Source organism: Schistocerca americana, chromosome 3 (assembly GCF_021461395.2).
Source record: "Schistocerca americana isolate TAMUIC-IGC-003095 chromosome 3, iqSchAmer2.1, whole genome shotgun sequence".
In the NCBI taxonomy this organism is placed as follows: Eukaryota; Metazoa; Arthropoda; class Insecta; order Orthoptera; family Acrididae; genus Schistocerca; species Schistocerca americana.
Window position 1 is genome coordinate 878,035,257 of NC_060121.1, and position 12,907 is coordinate 878,048,163.

The following is a 12,907-nucleotide window of genomic DNA, read 5'->3' on the forward strand; positions in this document are numbered from 1 at the left end:
AAGAGTATGGAGACAACCTCATGAATCCATGGACCCAGCATGTCAGCAGGGGACTGTTCAAGCTGGTTGAGGCTGTGTACTTGTGTGGGGCGTGTGCGGTTGGAATGATATGGGATCCCTGATAAGACTCTGACAGGTGACACGTACGTAAACATTTGTCTGATCACCTGGATACATTAACTTCCATTGTGCATTCCGACGGACTTGGACAATTCCAGTAGGACAATGCGACACCTCATACATCCAGAAATTCTACGGAGTGGCTCCAGGAACACTCTTCTGAGTTCAAACACCTCCGCTGGCAACCAAACTCTCCAGACATGAACATTATTGAGCATGTGTGGGATGCCTAGCAACGCGCTGTTCAGAAGAGATCTCCACCCCCTCGTTCAGTGTTCAAATGTGTGTGAAATCTTACGGGACTTAACTACTAAGGTCATCAGTCCCTAAGCTTACACACAAGCTAAATTATCCTAAGGACAAACACACACACCCATGCCCGAGGGAGGATTCGAATCTCCGCCGGGACCAGCCGCACAGTCCATGACTGCAGCGCCAAGACCGCTCGGCTAATCCCGCGCGGCTCCACCCCCTCGTACTCTTACGAATTTATGGACAGCCCTGCAGGATTCATGGTGTCAATTCTCCCCAGCACTACTTCAGACATTAGTCAAGTGCATGCCACCTCGTGTTGTGGCACTTCTGCATGCTCGCGGGGCCCCTACACGATATTAGGCAGGAAATTGGAAATTTGTGGTAATGTCTTATGGGACCAAACTACTGAGGTCATCGGTCCCTAAGCTTGCACACTACTTAATATAACTTAAATTAACTAAGGACGACACTCACACCCATGCCCGAGGTGGGACTCGAACCTCCGACGATAGGAGCCGCGCGGACCTTGATATTAATCAGATGTACCAGTTTCTTTGGCTCTTCAGTGTATGAGGTGAGTGCGTGGTGAGTAGAAGGAATGAGAGGATGAAGGGTAACTTTTTATTTCTTCAGAATTGTAATTGACATTGTACCGCTGTGGCATGAACCGCGTCCGGCGAAGTACTTGATACTGTGGTCACACAATCCACGCACAGTACTCGTGGATGGGTTTCCACGCCTTGTTATGATGACTTAGTGACGCCACCCTCGGTACTGTTGAGTGAGGTACGCTTCCTATAATGCTACCGAGCCGCCAATGGGAGGACTGGATGCAGGTCACGTGGCGTACGCACGGCAGGTCGGCGAGGAAACGCCGCTGCGGACGGCTCCACCCCCCCCCCCCCCCCCCCCCCCCCCCGCTATGAGGGCTAGGTGCCCTCTCACTCCGACTGAGGCAGCCTCCTGTTGCTGTAGAAGTGATCACAAAATCAGTGGTCCTTAGGAGTAGGCATAATAGTAATGTCGTGTGACTAGGGCCTCCCGTCGGGTAGACCGTTCGCCGGGTGCAAGTCTTTCGATTTGCGCGTCGATGGGGATTGTAACGGAACTGAAATGATGGTGGGCTGACAGTAATTTGAAGCCCGCGCGTCGGAAACGGGCGCGCTGGTGTGAGACTGCCCGGGAGTGCACCCTGATGCCATCTATTGGCGAAACTGGGAATTAGCGCTGGCTCTCAGACAATGTAGTCAAATGTATTCTTTTTGATGGTAATTATAAGTTATTACTGTATGATTTAATGTTATAAGGCGCTAGTAGTAAATTATTATGACTGGTATGAACTCCAGGGTAATAAATATAAATATTCTTAAATACTAAATGATTTCGGTGAAAAGGTGGTAGGGGAACGCCCCCACTCTTGGTGATACGAGCGTAGCTAGAGGTAGCTGGAGACACAGGGACTGAACAATGGAATGGCCTGGGGAGTGTTGACGTGAGCGGACGTGCGTAACTGTGCTCACGCAAAAGTGATTGTGCAACAGCGAAGAGGCGAATATCGTCGCCGTTTGTGGAGTGGAACGCGACGAATGGTTGTCGAAGCCGTCTCTATGCCACTGGGGCTGAGTGTAAGAGTTCCTGCGCCCAGATTTTATGGCGGACGCGCAGTAGCTTATACGAGTGCTACAGCTTGTAGTTCCAGCCGCCATTAAGGGCACGAGGCGTGAAGAGGAAGAGCTGCGTTAGCCACATGCATATCACCACCAGCACCGACACGTCTACCCAAGGCAAGACTGCTTGCAATTGTTAAGTCGAACTTTGTATACATGTAAAAGGAGAATACCAGTTTTCTTTTATGCAAGTGCTGAGGACAGAATATAGTAATGAGTAAAATTACGACGCATGTTGTTCATTGTAAAGTGTAGTAACCTGAAACATAGTGTAGTGAAATCAGACTGAGGCCACCATCGCCTCTTTCATTTACAATTCTTTTGGTTGTAGAATACTTTAGCGTACAAGAATGTGGAAAAGAGCAATGGCCACACCAGAATGAGTCGCCTATTTATAGTTACTTAAATTTTTCTGAATAACCTTTCAAGTAAAGTCACTTAACTAATTCTATAGCAATTGTCCAAGAGTAATATCCCAAAATCATTAAATAAGTTGAAGGGTAGAATTTTGTTAACCTAAGTTGCATAAGTTGTCTTGGTGGTAATTACCAAGCCAACTCACAGAAATTGAGAGAGTATTTGCTTTGTAGAATCACCTAGAATGATCAGAAATAGTAATATTCAGAATTAAGAGTAAAATTCAACTCAAGCCGTTTCACTTTGAAACGAGCCAAAAAATTGATTTATTCTTTTGCTCCTTCAGAGCTGGCGACCGTAGTTATAAGTATTTTCAGGAGGATTCGACGGTAAGTCTGCTGCTCTCGTCGTGCTGATAGGATTATCCACAGCTGCTAGCAGTGGTGATTGGATACACAAGCTCACTACCAAGTTAAGTGGGTCAGGTAGGCAGTGTTACCGTGTGAACTGTAGGGCACTGTAGGCCGTGGATCGAACCCGTTCAATCATCACAGCTCTTTGAGAAATAGTCCGGTTAGGAGTGTACTAATCCAATAGGTAAATACTGGCGAGTAACGGTCAAAAATGTATACGCAAGTGAATTTAGCAAGGTCCATGTAGCACCTAGTTAATGTGGTGTAATGGCAAGGGTAGGAGTGGAGTAAAAGTGAGCTGAGCTTGTGGCAGCTGTGCTGTCTTCAAAGATTAATAACGCCAGAATTCACTACTAACTCTTACCATTAGGGCTGAGCTATTTACGGTTAAAATACGTAGCAGTAAGCGCAAAGGCGTGACAGCTACAAGTCCGTATTGACTTTATACATACGGAAGTAGGAAGCGGGTCATTCTGTCAGTGGAGGGGTTAAAATAACGGAGTCACTTGAGAACATACCCCATTTACTGATGGAAAGATTCGGCGGTTCGGTCGCAGGATGAAGTGATGATGACTAGGACAACACAACACCCAGTCCCTGAGCGGAGAAAATCTCCGACCCAGCCAGGAATCGAACCCGGGCCCTTAGGAGTAACCGGCCGGGGTGGCCGAGCGGTTCTAGGCGCTTCAGTCCGGAACCGCGCGACTGCTACGGTCGCAGGTTCGAATCCTGCCTCCGGCATGGATGTGTGTTATGTCCTTAGGTTGGTTAGGTTTAAGTAGTTCTAAGTTCTAAGGGACTGATGACCTCAGATGTTGAGTCCCATAGTGCTCAGAGCCATTTGAACCTTAGCAGTAGGAAAAGGAGTAGGCCCTTAGGAGTAGGCGATGGGAAATAAACTTCCCTAATTCTTAACTTAGGTGTTATTATTCACATAGGAACTCGAGAATACACCCCAGACACCCAACTACCGCTCCCAAATCCACCCTGATTCCAGTAGTCGTTTGCAAGTCAGGTGTGTCTGTTTTCATTGTTTAGCACTTTTGGAGTTCAGGGAATCTTATTCTAAAATATACGTTTGTGTTTAACACATACGCTGGACAACAGTCATTGAAGGGTAACTGACATACGCCTCTTTTGCTGCATGTATCTGAAGTTGTGCAGTTGCCAGTAATAGTGCTTTTCATTGTCGTCACAAATCATCTCGAATATATCATACAATGTTTCTGTCTTCATCTCATGTATTCATAAAACTGGTTTGGTTAGTCTAGTATCTGTGTAAAGAGTGTTCAGGACTCGCCATGTTCTTTTCGAGACAGATACAACTCATTCACATGCATTCGGTATCTTTTTAATACCAAAAGCCGTGATGAAGCACTCGTTTTCAAACGCAGGGGCCTTTTGGCATCCATTCAGCCCAGGAAGGTTAAGATAGATTCTAACCTTCTTCGTTGATCCATTATGGATCGTGGGACGACTTCTTGATGCAATAATTTACCAACAGCCGTATGTATTGCAGAAATTTATTTTATTTTATGAATTTCTATGAATCAATCGTCCTGCAACAGCTCTTGGTGGCCAGGAGAGACAGTCTATGTCGCCTGGCCACCAAGAGCTGTTGCAGGACGATTGATTCACGGAGCCATTTATGTGGCTCTTTCCGTGTATAGCGATTTTACGACTATGACGAGTGGGGCCTGAAGATGGCGTCAATGTAATGCCGAAACTGGTAGCACAAAGTTCATAAAATAAAATAAATTTCTACAATACATACGACTGTTGGTAAATTATTGCATCAAGAAGGTTCTAACCTCGTTGATAGCACACACTGCTGGTAAAACTGTAACACTCTATCTATCAGGCGTCGGAGAGCTCTCAGGAGGCCTTTCTGTGCCGCATTTGTTTTTTCTCTACAGACAGTAGCTGTACTGAGTTTAGAGGTGCTGGAAACATTCATTATAGGGTACAACCATGTCCCACAGACGTGTGTAAGCATTCCTGTTCAACAGCTTCACGAATTTCAATAGGTTCGAATTGTGGGCCTGCGGGAAACTGGATGACGCGTCAACGGACGTCTGCACATGTTGGACCCAGTATATCAGCGGCGAGTAGTAGTCTGTGGAACGTTCCCTTGTCTGTGCAGTACTGATGGACGTGAAGATCGACAGACTGATCGAACAGCGGTGGCCAAACGAACATCATTCAGGTAGGAAATCAGGGCACATGTTACACTTGATTTCTCCATCGGAAATGGTGGGCTTGTAGCGGATAAAGATCACGTGTGTCTCTGGTCAGACTACCGCCAATACGACAACACTACCAAGCACGGGCACTCTGATATCTTGAAACAGTGTACTGGAGAGTGGAATGGCGCTGTTGGCTTCATTGATGTGAGTAGGTTCTGTGTGTATACGAGTGATGCGCGTACAAATGTACAGCTTAGACCTGTTGTGCGGCCTATTACGGAGTGTGTGCACGCACGACACATAGGTTCCACCCCACGCCTCATGATGTGGGGAGCCGTCAGATGCAACTCGCGATCAAAGTTGCTGTGTCTGCTGAATAAAGTAATGAGTATCGATTTCACTGGACAGCGCAAATGCCATTTACTCGACGGGAAAGCGATGTGCTTTTTCAGCAGGACAATGCACATTCAGAAACAGCTACTGCTACTTAAGGTGTACAGTAAGTATCCCATCCAGCAAGATGACCATATCTCTTTCCAAACGAACACGTATGGGACACGATGAAGTGGGAACTTACTCGTACTCAAGAGCCTCCAAGAGCCACTGCGAAATCGTACCAAAGGGTGCAAGATACTTGAGACACTGCACTGTAGAATGTCATTCGGCACCTTTACGATCCTTTGTACGCGACAATACACACCTGTGTTCCCGCCAGCGAGCGGTATACTGTCTGCTCATGAGACTGTTTGGACGCGCCATAGTATGACGTGTGTCTCATTTGGTCTGAATTTGGTATCACATACTCCTACAGTGATAAACAATCTGTCCCCTCACTTGTTAATTAACTGACCTTGTCCTTATGGGTCTTGCATTTGCTGACCTAACCTCTTTATTCACGGGAACGACTGACGAAGGGCATCGGACCCACTGTGACCCAGCTGTGAGCCGATGTCATCAGGCAACCTTCAGAGGTTAGGTCTGACATAATGGGCTCCCACAAGGCTCTGCCCTTGCGCCCCTTCTTTTCAGCCTTTACATGGCTGACATGCCTGCAACCAAATCGCGCAAATTTGGTTATGCTGACGACTGGGCTCTGGCAACAGCCCACAGAAATATAGAAACGGCCGAAGATATCCTTACGAGTGACCCAGGGATTCTCAACGAGTACTTTAGAAAATGGAGGCTACAATCTAGTGCTACAAAGACGGAAGTATCTGCCTTCCATTTGAACAACAAAATGGCCAACAGAGAACTACATTATATCTAGACGGGAAAATACTAAATCACAACAAACACCCAAAGTACCTTGGGGTTACCCTAGATAGGACACTAACATTCAAAGAACACTTGACGAAAACTGCAGCGAAACTTAAAACACAAAACAACATATAGCAGAAGCTCTGTGGCACCATCTGGGGCTACACAGCATCTACCTTAAGAACATCCGCACTTGGCTTGGTGTATCCAGTGGCAGAATACTGTGCCCCATGGTGGCTCAACAGCAAACACACCCACATGGTAGATAGCCAACTAAATGCAACAATGCGTAATATATTAGGCACAATCAGACCAACTCCTACAGTTTTAGCAAACAGAACACAGCATGTTGTTCTCAATGGAGAGACGTCTACAGACGTTAAAGTAACCTCTGGCGTGCTACAGGGGAGTGTTATGGGACCATTGCTTTTCACAATATATATAAATGACCTAGTAGATAGTGTCGGAAGTTCCATGCGACTTTTCGCGGATGATTCTGTAGTATACAGAAAAGTTGCAGCATTAGAAAATTGTAGCGAAATGCAGGAAGATCTGCAGCGGATAGGTACTTGGTGCAGGGAGTGGCAACTGACCCTTAACATAGACAAATGTAATGTATTGCGAGTACATAGAAAGAAGGATCCTTTATTGTATGATTATATGATAGCGGAACAAACATTGGTAGCAGTTACTTCTCTAAAATGTCTGGGAGTATGCGTGCGGAGCGATTTGAAGTGGAATGATCATATAAAATTAATTGTTGGTAAGGCGGGTACCAGGTTGAGATTCATTGGGAGAGTCCTTAGAAAATGTAGTTCATCGACAAAGGAGGTGGCTTACAAAACACTCGTTCGACCTATACTTGAGTATTGCTCATCAGTGTGGGATCCGTACCAGATCGGGTTGACGGAGGAGATAGAGAAGATCCAAAGAAGAGCGGCGCGTTTCGTCACAGGGTTATTTGGTAAGCGTGATAGCGTTACGGAGATGTTTAGCAAACTCAAGTGGCAGACTCTGCAAGAGAGGCGCTCTGCATCGCGGTGTAGCTTGCTCGCCAGGTTTCGAGAGAGTGCGTTTCTGGATGAGGTAACGAATATATTGCTTCCCCCTACTTATACCTACCGAGGAGACCACGAATGTAAAATTAGAGAGATTCGAGCGCGCACGGAGGCTTTCAGACAGTCGTTCTTCCGGCGAACCATACGCGACTGGAACAGAAAAGGGAGGTAATGAGAGTGGCACGTAAAGTGCCCTGCGCCACAAACCGTTGGAGGGCTTGCGGAGTGTAAATGTAGATGTAGATGTGGCTGCCCGTTCTCAGTAACATAGCCCCTCCCAACCTGCGAGGAGAACACGCTCTGCTTAGAGAATTTAAAAAAGTCATGACCAACCCTCAATTACAAATCCATGAAGATACTCACGACATCCGAGGAAACCGACTCCGGTCTAGGCATCATCCACTAAAGACCGCACAGGCGCTGCACCAAACGAACTTTAAAATAAATGACCGATGGAAAGAGGAATGGGAGAGCAGAACAGCAGTAAACTGCCACAATATGCCATGCATCTTTAGTAAATCAAAAGGATTTGATTGCCCTCGCAAAGTCTGGTCAACTCTTAGTCGCATCAGAACCAACTGTGGGAGATGCGCCAACTCCTTACACAGATGGGGTAAACTTCCATCGGCCGCTTGCGACTGTGGCGCTGAGAGATAGACGGTCAAACACATCGTGCAGGAATGCACACTAAGGGCATATGAGGGTGACCCCACAGGATTTCCTAATCGCGAACCAAGAGGCAATCGACTATATATTATCTAAGCTGGACGTTTGTTTGTGATTGCTCTTCTGTGAGTGTATATTTACAATTGGTGGTGTCCTTATATGCAAACTGTTATTTATTGCTCTGTTTACACATATCTGATTTTTTTTAATCGTGTTGTTTCTGTAATTTTTACTGTGATGTTATGAGCCATACGCTAAATAAATAAAATAAATAGGTCTGACAGTCGTTGTTGGTCGGGGGGGGGGGGGGGGGGGGAGACGACAACAAACAACAAACCGTTTTCCCGCTGTCCACCCTCACCTGTGGTAGCTGGTCTCTCGTCTTACCTGCTGGGCGACTTGGCCTTCTTGACGGGCGAGGAGGCAAGCCACATCTGGAAGAGCTCCGACGTGACAGAGTTTCGCTTGCTACGCGGGATGACGCCGTCGCCACCCCCGCCTCCGCTACTGCCCCCGGACCCCGCGTGCGGCGCCGCCTCCAGCGACGCCGTCGACGGGCTGCGCGTCTCCACCGACAGCTCCGCCCCCGCCGCCGCCGCCTCCGCCACCGCCGCGGCCAGCATCGGCGGCAGCGTGTCCGGCACGCAGCCGCTGCCACTGGGGCTGCTGCCGGCGATGGGCGTCGAGCCGGAGGCGGCGTCGGGGGCGTTGGCGGCGCCGGGGGCGTGCCTGGAGGTGAGTCGTTGCAGTAGCGCCGGGTCGGCGCGCGCCGCCAGCCACCGCTCGACCGCCCCTGGGTTCCGGTCTAGCAGCGCCCACAGCTCGGCGTCGGCGTCGGGGGGCGTCGCGGCGGATCCAGCCACCTCCGACGCCGCCCCCGACGCTACCGCCGTCGCCGCCATATCTGACGCCGTGCAGGCTTCCGCGGACGGCGTGCGCTCGTCCGGCGAACGGCTTTCGGCAGCCACCGCGGAGTTTGACGTCACTATGCAGGCCTCGAGCCTGTGTGCTAACCTTAGGCTTGCTGCAGCTCCTTCTCTCCTAGTTCTTACTACCCCACAAGTTATGCGAAAAAATGTGTGTACACTTATGAGAATTATGCACCGGGATCAGATTAAAAGTCTATGTCTCAACAGAGCCTTGTATTTCCTTACACCTGATATATAAAACAAAATTCTTCACCAAAGAATGAATACCACTTGTCTGCAAATGAAACTAGTTTTTACTGCTGAATACACCAGCTAGTTTTGCCTGTGAGCTGTACAGTGATGGTGTTACTTTCACTACTGTGGTAAATTGAACCAAAAAAAAAATATATTCGGATCCTACAATGACTTAACCAAAATTGATATTATTTTTAAACTCCTCGCAGTCAATATTTTGTCAGCACTTCACCACGAGTAAAATCACAGCTGAACTAATGTAGTCTCTTTGGTTTGCAATAATATGTTGCTATTTACACGTAGAGACAAACTGTCTAGGTTTTATTCAGTATAGTCCATCACCCAACATCAGAGTTTCTCATTGTTCCAGATGTTAAGTGAACATCGTAAAACTTAACGGGTGTCTGCCTCAGAAGGAGCAATCGCCTTCAGTGCTTTGTTCGGCCGCTTACACTGCGGAAGCGTCTGTGTTTCCTCACCCGGCGCACGAGCTTGTACATGAAGGTGCGGATCAACATCTTCGGAGGGCATCACGCGGGCAGCGCAGAGCGGAGTTGAGTCGATGGTGGCGTCTGCTGCTGTTGGAAGCGGCCGCGGTCCAGTCGTAGGGTGTGGTGTCGCCAGGGCAAAGCGGACGCTCACAGGGCACAGGCAGAGCGCCGAGACGCCGCCGACGCTGACAAAGACGCCGCCCCCAGGAGACGGTTGGGGTCGCCCGGCCGTCCTGGATCGCCGCTTAGCGCCCAGTCGTCAGCCGCCATGGTCTCCCCTCCTGCCAACACACGACAATAGACCACTGTGACAGCATCTGGCAGGTAATCGAGGAAATACAACATCTACGTTAATAGGATACAGCACTGAGAGTTTTATTTCACATCTCAGTGTCTTGTTGCGGACTCACTCACTCACTAGGAGACATTTTCAGAAAGGTACAGTATTTGGTCAGAAGTATACTGTAAGCTACTTATGTAAACCGCTAGTGCCGGACGGTGTGGCCGTGCGGTTCTATGCGCTTCAGTCCGGAACCGCGCTGCTGCCACGGTCGCAGGTTCGAATCCTGCCTCGGGCATGGATGTGTGTGATGTCCTTAGGTTAGTTAGGTTTAAGTAGTTCTAAGTTCTATGGGACTGATGACCACAGATGTTAAGTCCCATAGTGCTCAGAGCCATTTGAACGATTTTAAACCGCTAGTTCGCTGGTCTACAGGGGGAGCTATTCCTATTTGGTTTATTTCAGTTGCAAGATTTGGTCTGCGTAAGTACATGAGATGAGAAGCCGAGCGCCCACGTGCAATGAACGCAGTTCGCCACGTGGTGAATTGGGTCACACATTTATGGTTTCAAGGCAGAATTTGAGTGGAAAGCACAAATACAAGAAGCGTTTCTTTTCTTAGGGAACGACTATAAAATGAATTTGTCACTACAACGGAAAACTAAATCACCATGGCAGAAATCTTCCAATGATTCAAGGTGCACGTGGTCCGTTAAGAATTAAACCATTACAAAAGTTCGCCTTAATTCACGAAAATCCGATGTTTCAACGAATTTATCCCGCACAAAACAGATTAAATTAGCACTGGAAAAACCCATCGGTATGCAGTAGGAAGCGGAAACGTACATGGTTTACCAAACCTGTAGTACAATACAAACACAAGCATATACTATCATCAAGAAACCACAAAAAATAAAAAATAAAAACCGCTCACGCAAAACACACAATTAGTCTCACATTGGCACGAGATATAAGTTGACTAGCTTTTCCTAATCATGTTCAATAGTGGATGCTCCACACGACGATGTCCCAAACGAATAAAGCCAATTTCCTCCACAACTATTTTTAAACACGATCATGACCTATTATTAAGCAATTGTACCACAGTCCGAGCGGAAATTCGTAACGTTTCAGTTAGGCTGAACGACTTAAGTAACTTAAATATTCCAACGAATTTAACATAGGAAAATCGCGATTAACACTACCTCCTACTTTGTCATTAGTACTAGAAGCCTTACTTAGGAGCTGCGAACCGTACCTACCAACAGCCTGGAGATGAGTGCCTGCTCTGCACAAAGCTCCTAGCAACTCCTGGCTGGCTGAGACGGAAGCGACCAGAGGGATCGTTTCCGCCACCAAACTGACAAACACACAAATCTTGGGACAAAAGGGATGAACCTCGGATGAACCTCTTTGCTCAGGTAAGCAATTCCAAGTTGGTGAGCCTGTGAACCCTGCAAAACGACAGGCACTCATCTTCTGCTCCCAGCAGACGACAACCAACTAGCTTCCACCACAAAATAAGCCCGAAAAGATACGTAAAACACCCATTCACTCACATTCAACCACACATAAGGTAACATAACGGAGGGGCATGATAAATATGACTCATGATTTCACGTAGAACATAAAATTGGAATACAATACATTGAACTACTAGTACAAGGCAGAATTTGCTTGCATTTTACATTGGATATATAGTAAATTACTTTCAGTTCCACTGCTCAGTCTTTCTGGGAGAGTTAATAAGCAAAATCGCAATTACGCAGTGGATCAAATGAGACGTAACTGAATCATATGAGGCAAACATGTCTGAAAAGACTCGACAGAGACGTTTCAATACGGACACCTACTACTGGACATAAATATGGTTGTGACCGCCCTTCGCGTTTATGATGGCTTGAACTCTGCTGGTGACGCTTTCAGTGAAGAGTCGAATGTCTGTGGAGGAACTGTAGCCCATTCTTTCCCAAGAGCCGAAACCACAGAAAGTAGTTGTGTTGGACGCTGGATTCTGGTGCGTATTCTAACACATTGAAACGTCTCTGTGAAGTCTTTTCATAAGACGCTTGTCGAATTCGGCACAACTTATTCATTTTACTACCTGATTTTAGCTCAATTCATGAACTCTTCCAGAAAGACTGAGCACTCAGATAAGGCCTATTGAATATTATGTGTGTTTTTTAATGTGGGGTTTCGGTTTTGTTTTGTGGGAAACGCTGAGTTGATCATCGTCTGCTGGGAGCAGACGATGTTGTTTCTCGTTCGAAGGAGAGCACGGGATGACCAACTCAGGTTTCCAATACCTGAACAGAGAGGTTTACCCATCTTAGTCGAAGGCTGTTTTTGTATGTGAGGTTGTTGACGGTGGGCTGCCCCTCTGGTAGCTTCCGCTGCACGGCGAGCTAGGTAATCTCGAAAGAGAAAGCGGCACTCTTCGGTGAACGCTTGGTGAGTACGGATCGTAGCTCTTAGGGGGGGGGGGGGGGTTTCAGGTGACAGGAAGCAGGTTGAGTTAGGGCTTCGTTATGTTTAACTGTTGAAATAGTTAAGAACTTCAGCGTAACTGAAGCGTGTGAAGCGAGTTATTTTCCCGAATGTGCCATAATTATATTGCTTTAAATAGGCGATTTTTGGGTGTTGGAGTTAAAAGTGTTGAAGTTACTTTGTTCATTTTGGACATCGATGAAGTAGAATTTCAAACAGTAAATCTGATTAGGAAAAGCTGGTTAGGATCACCTCAACCGTACGTGAGTGTAATACTGTGTCGAAGCGAGTATGATTTTTAATGATTTTAATCTTATATTTTGAGGAAGTTGCTTTTGTCTTTGTGTGTCGATTTTGTGCCACGTGTTTGGTAATCAATGAGCCTTCTGGTCCACCACGGCACCGCAATAGGCTTTATTTTAACAGTTTGCTTGTTTAATGAGCTATAATTTACGCAACAATATCTGTTATTTAGTGCGCTTTCTACAAAGCAGCACAAAAGTTTGA

The 12,907-nt window shown here is 47.0% G+C and overlaps 1 protein-coding gene across 1 annotated transcript in view; it reads right to left on the bottom strand.

Moving 5' to 3' along the window:
- The window catches only part of LOC124606457 (cGMP-specific 3',5'-cyclic phosphodiesterase), a gene marked incomplete at its 3' end in the record, with an annotated part of 598,053 nt that extends 589,172 nt beyond the window's left edge, over window positions 1–8,881 (bottom strand). The window contains exons 1-2 of the mRNA XM_047138439.1: window positions 8,709–8,881; window positions 8,367–8,483 (exon numbers count right to left, since the gene is read on the bottom strand). Of these exons, the coding sequence (XP_046994395.1) occupies window positions 8,367–8,483; window positions 8,709–8,881 (290 nt within the window). The remainder of the gene's footprint in view (window positions 1–8,366; window positions 8,484–8,708) is intronic.
- Window positions 8,882–12,907: the final 4,026 nt, after the last annotated feature.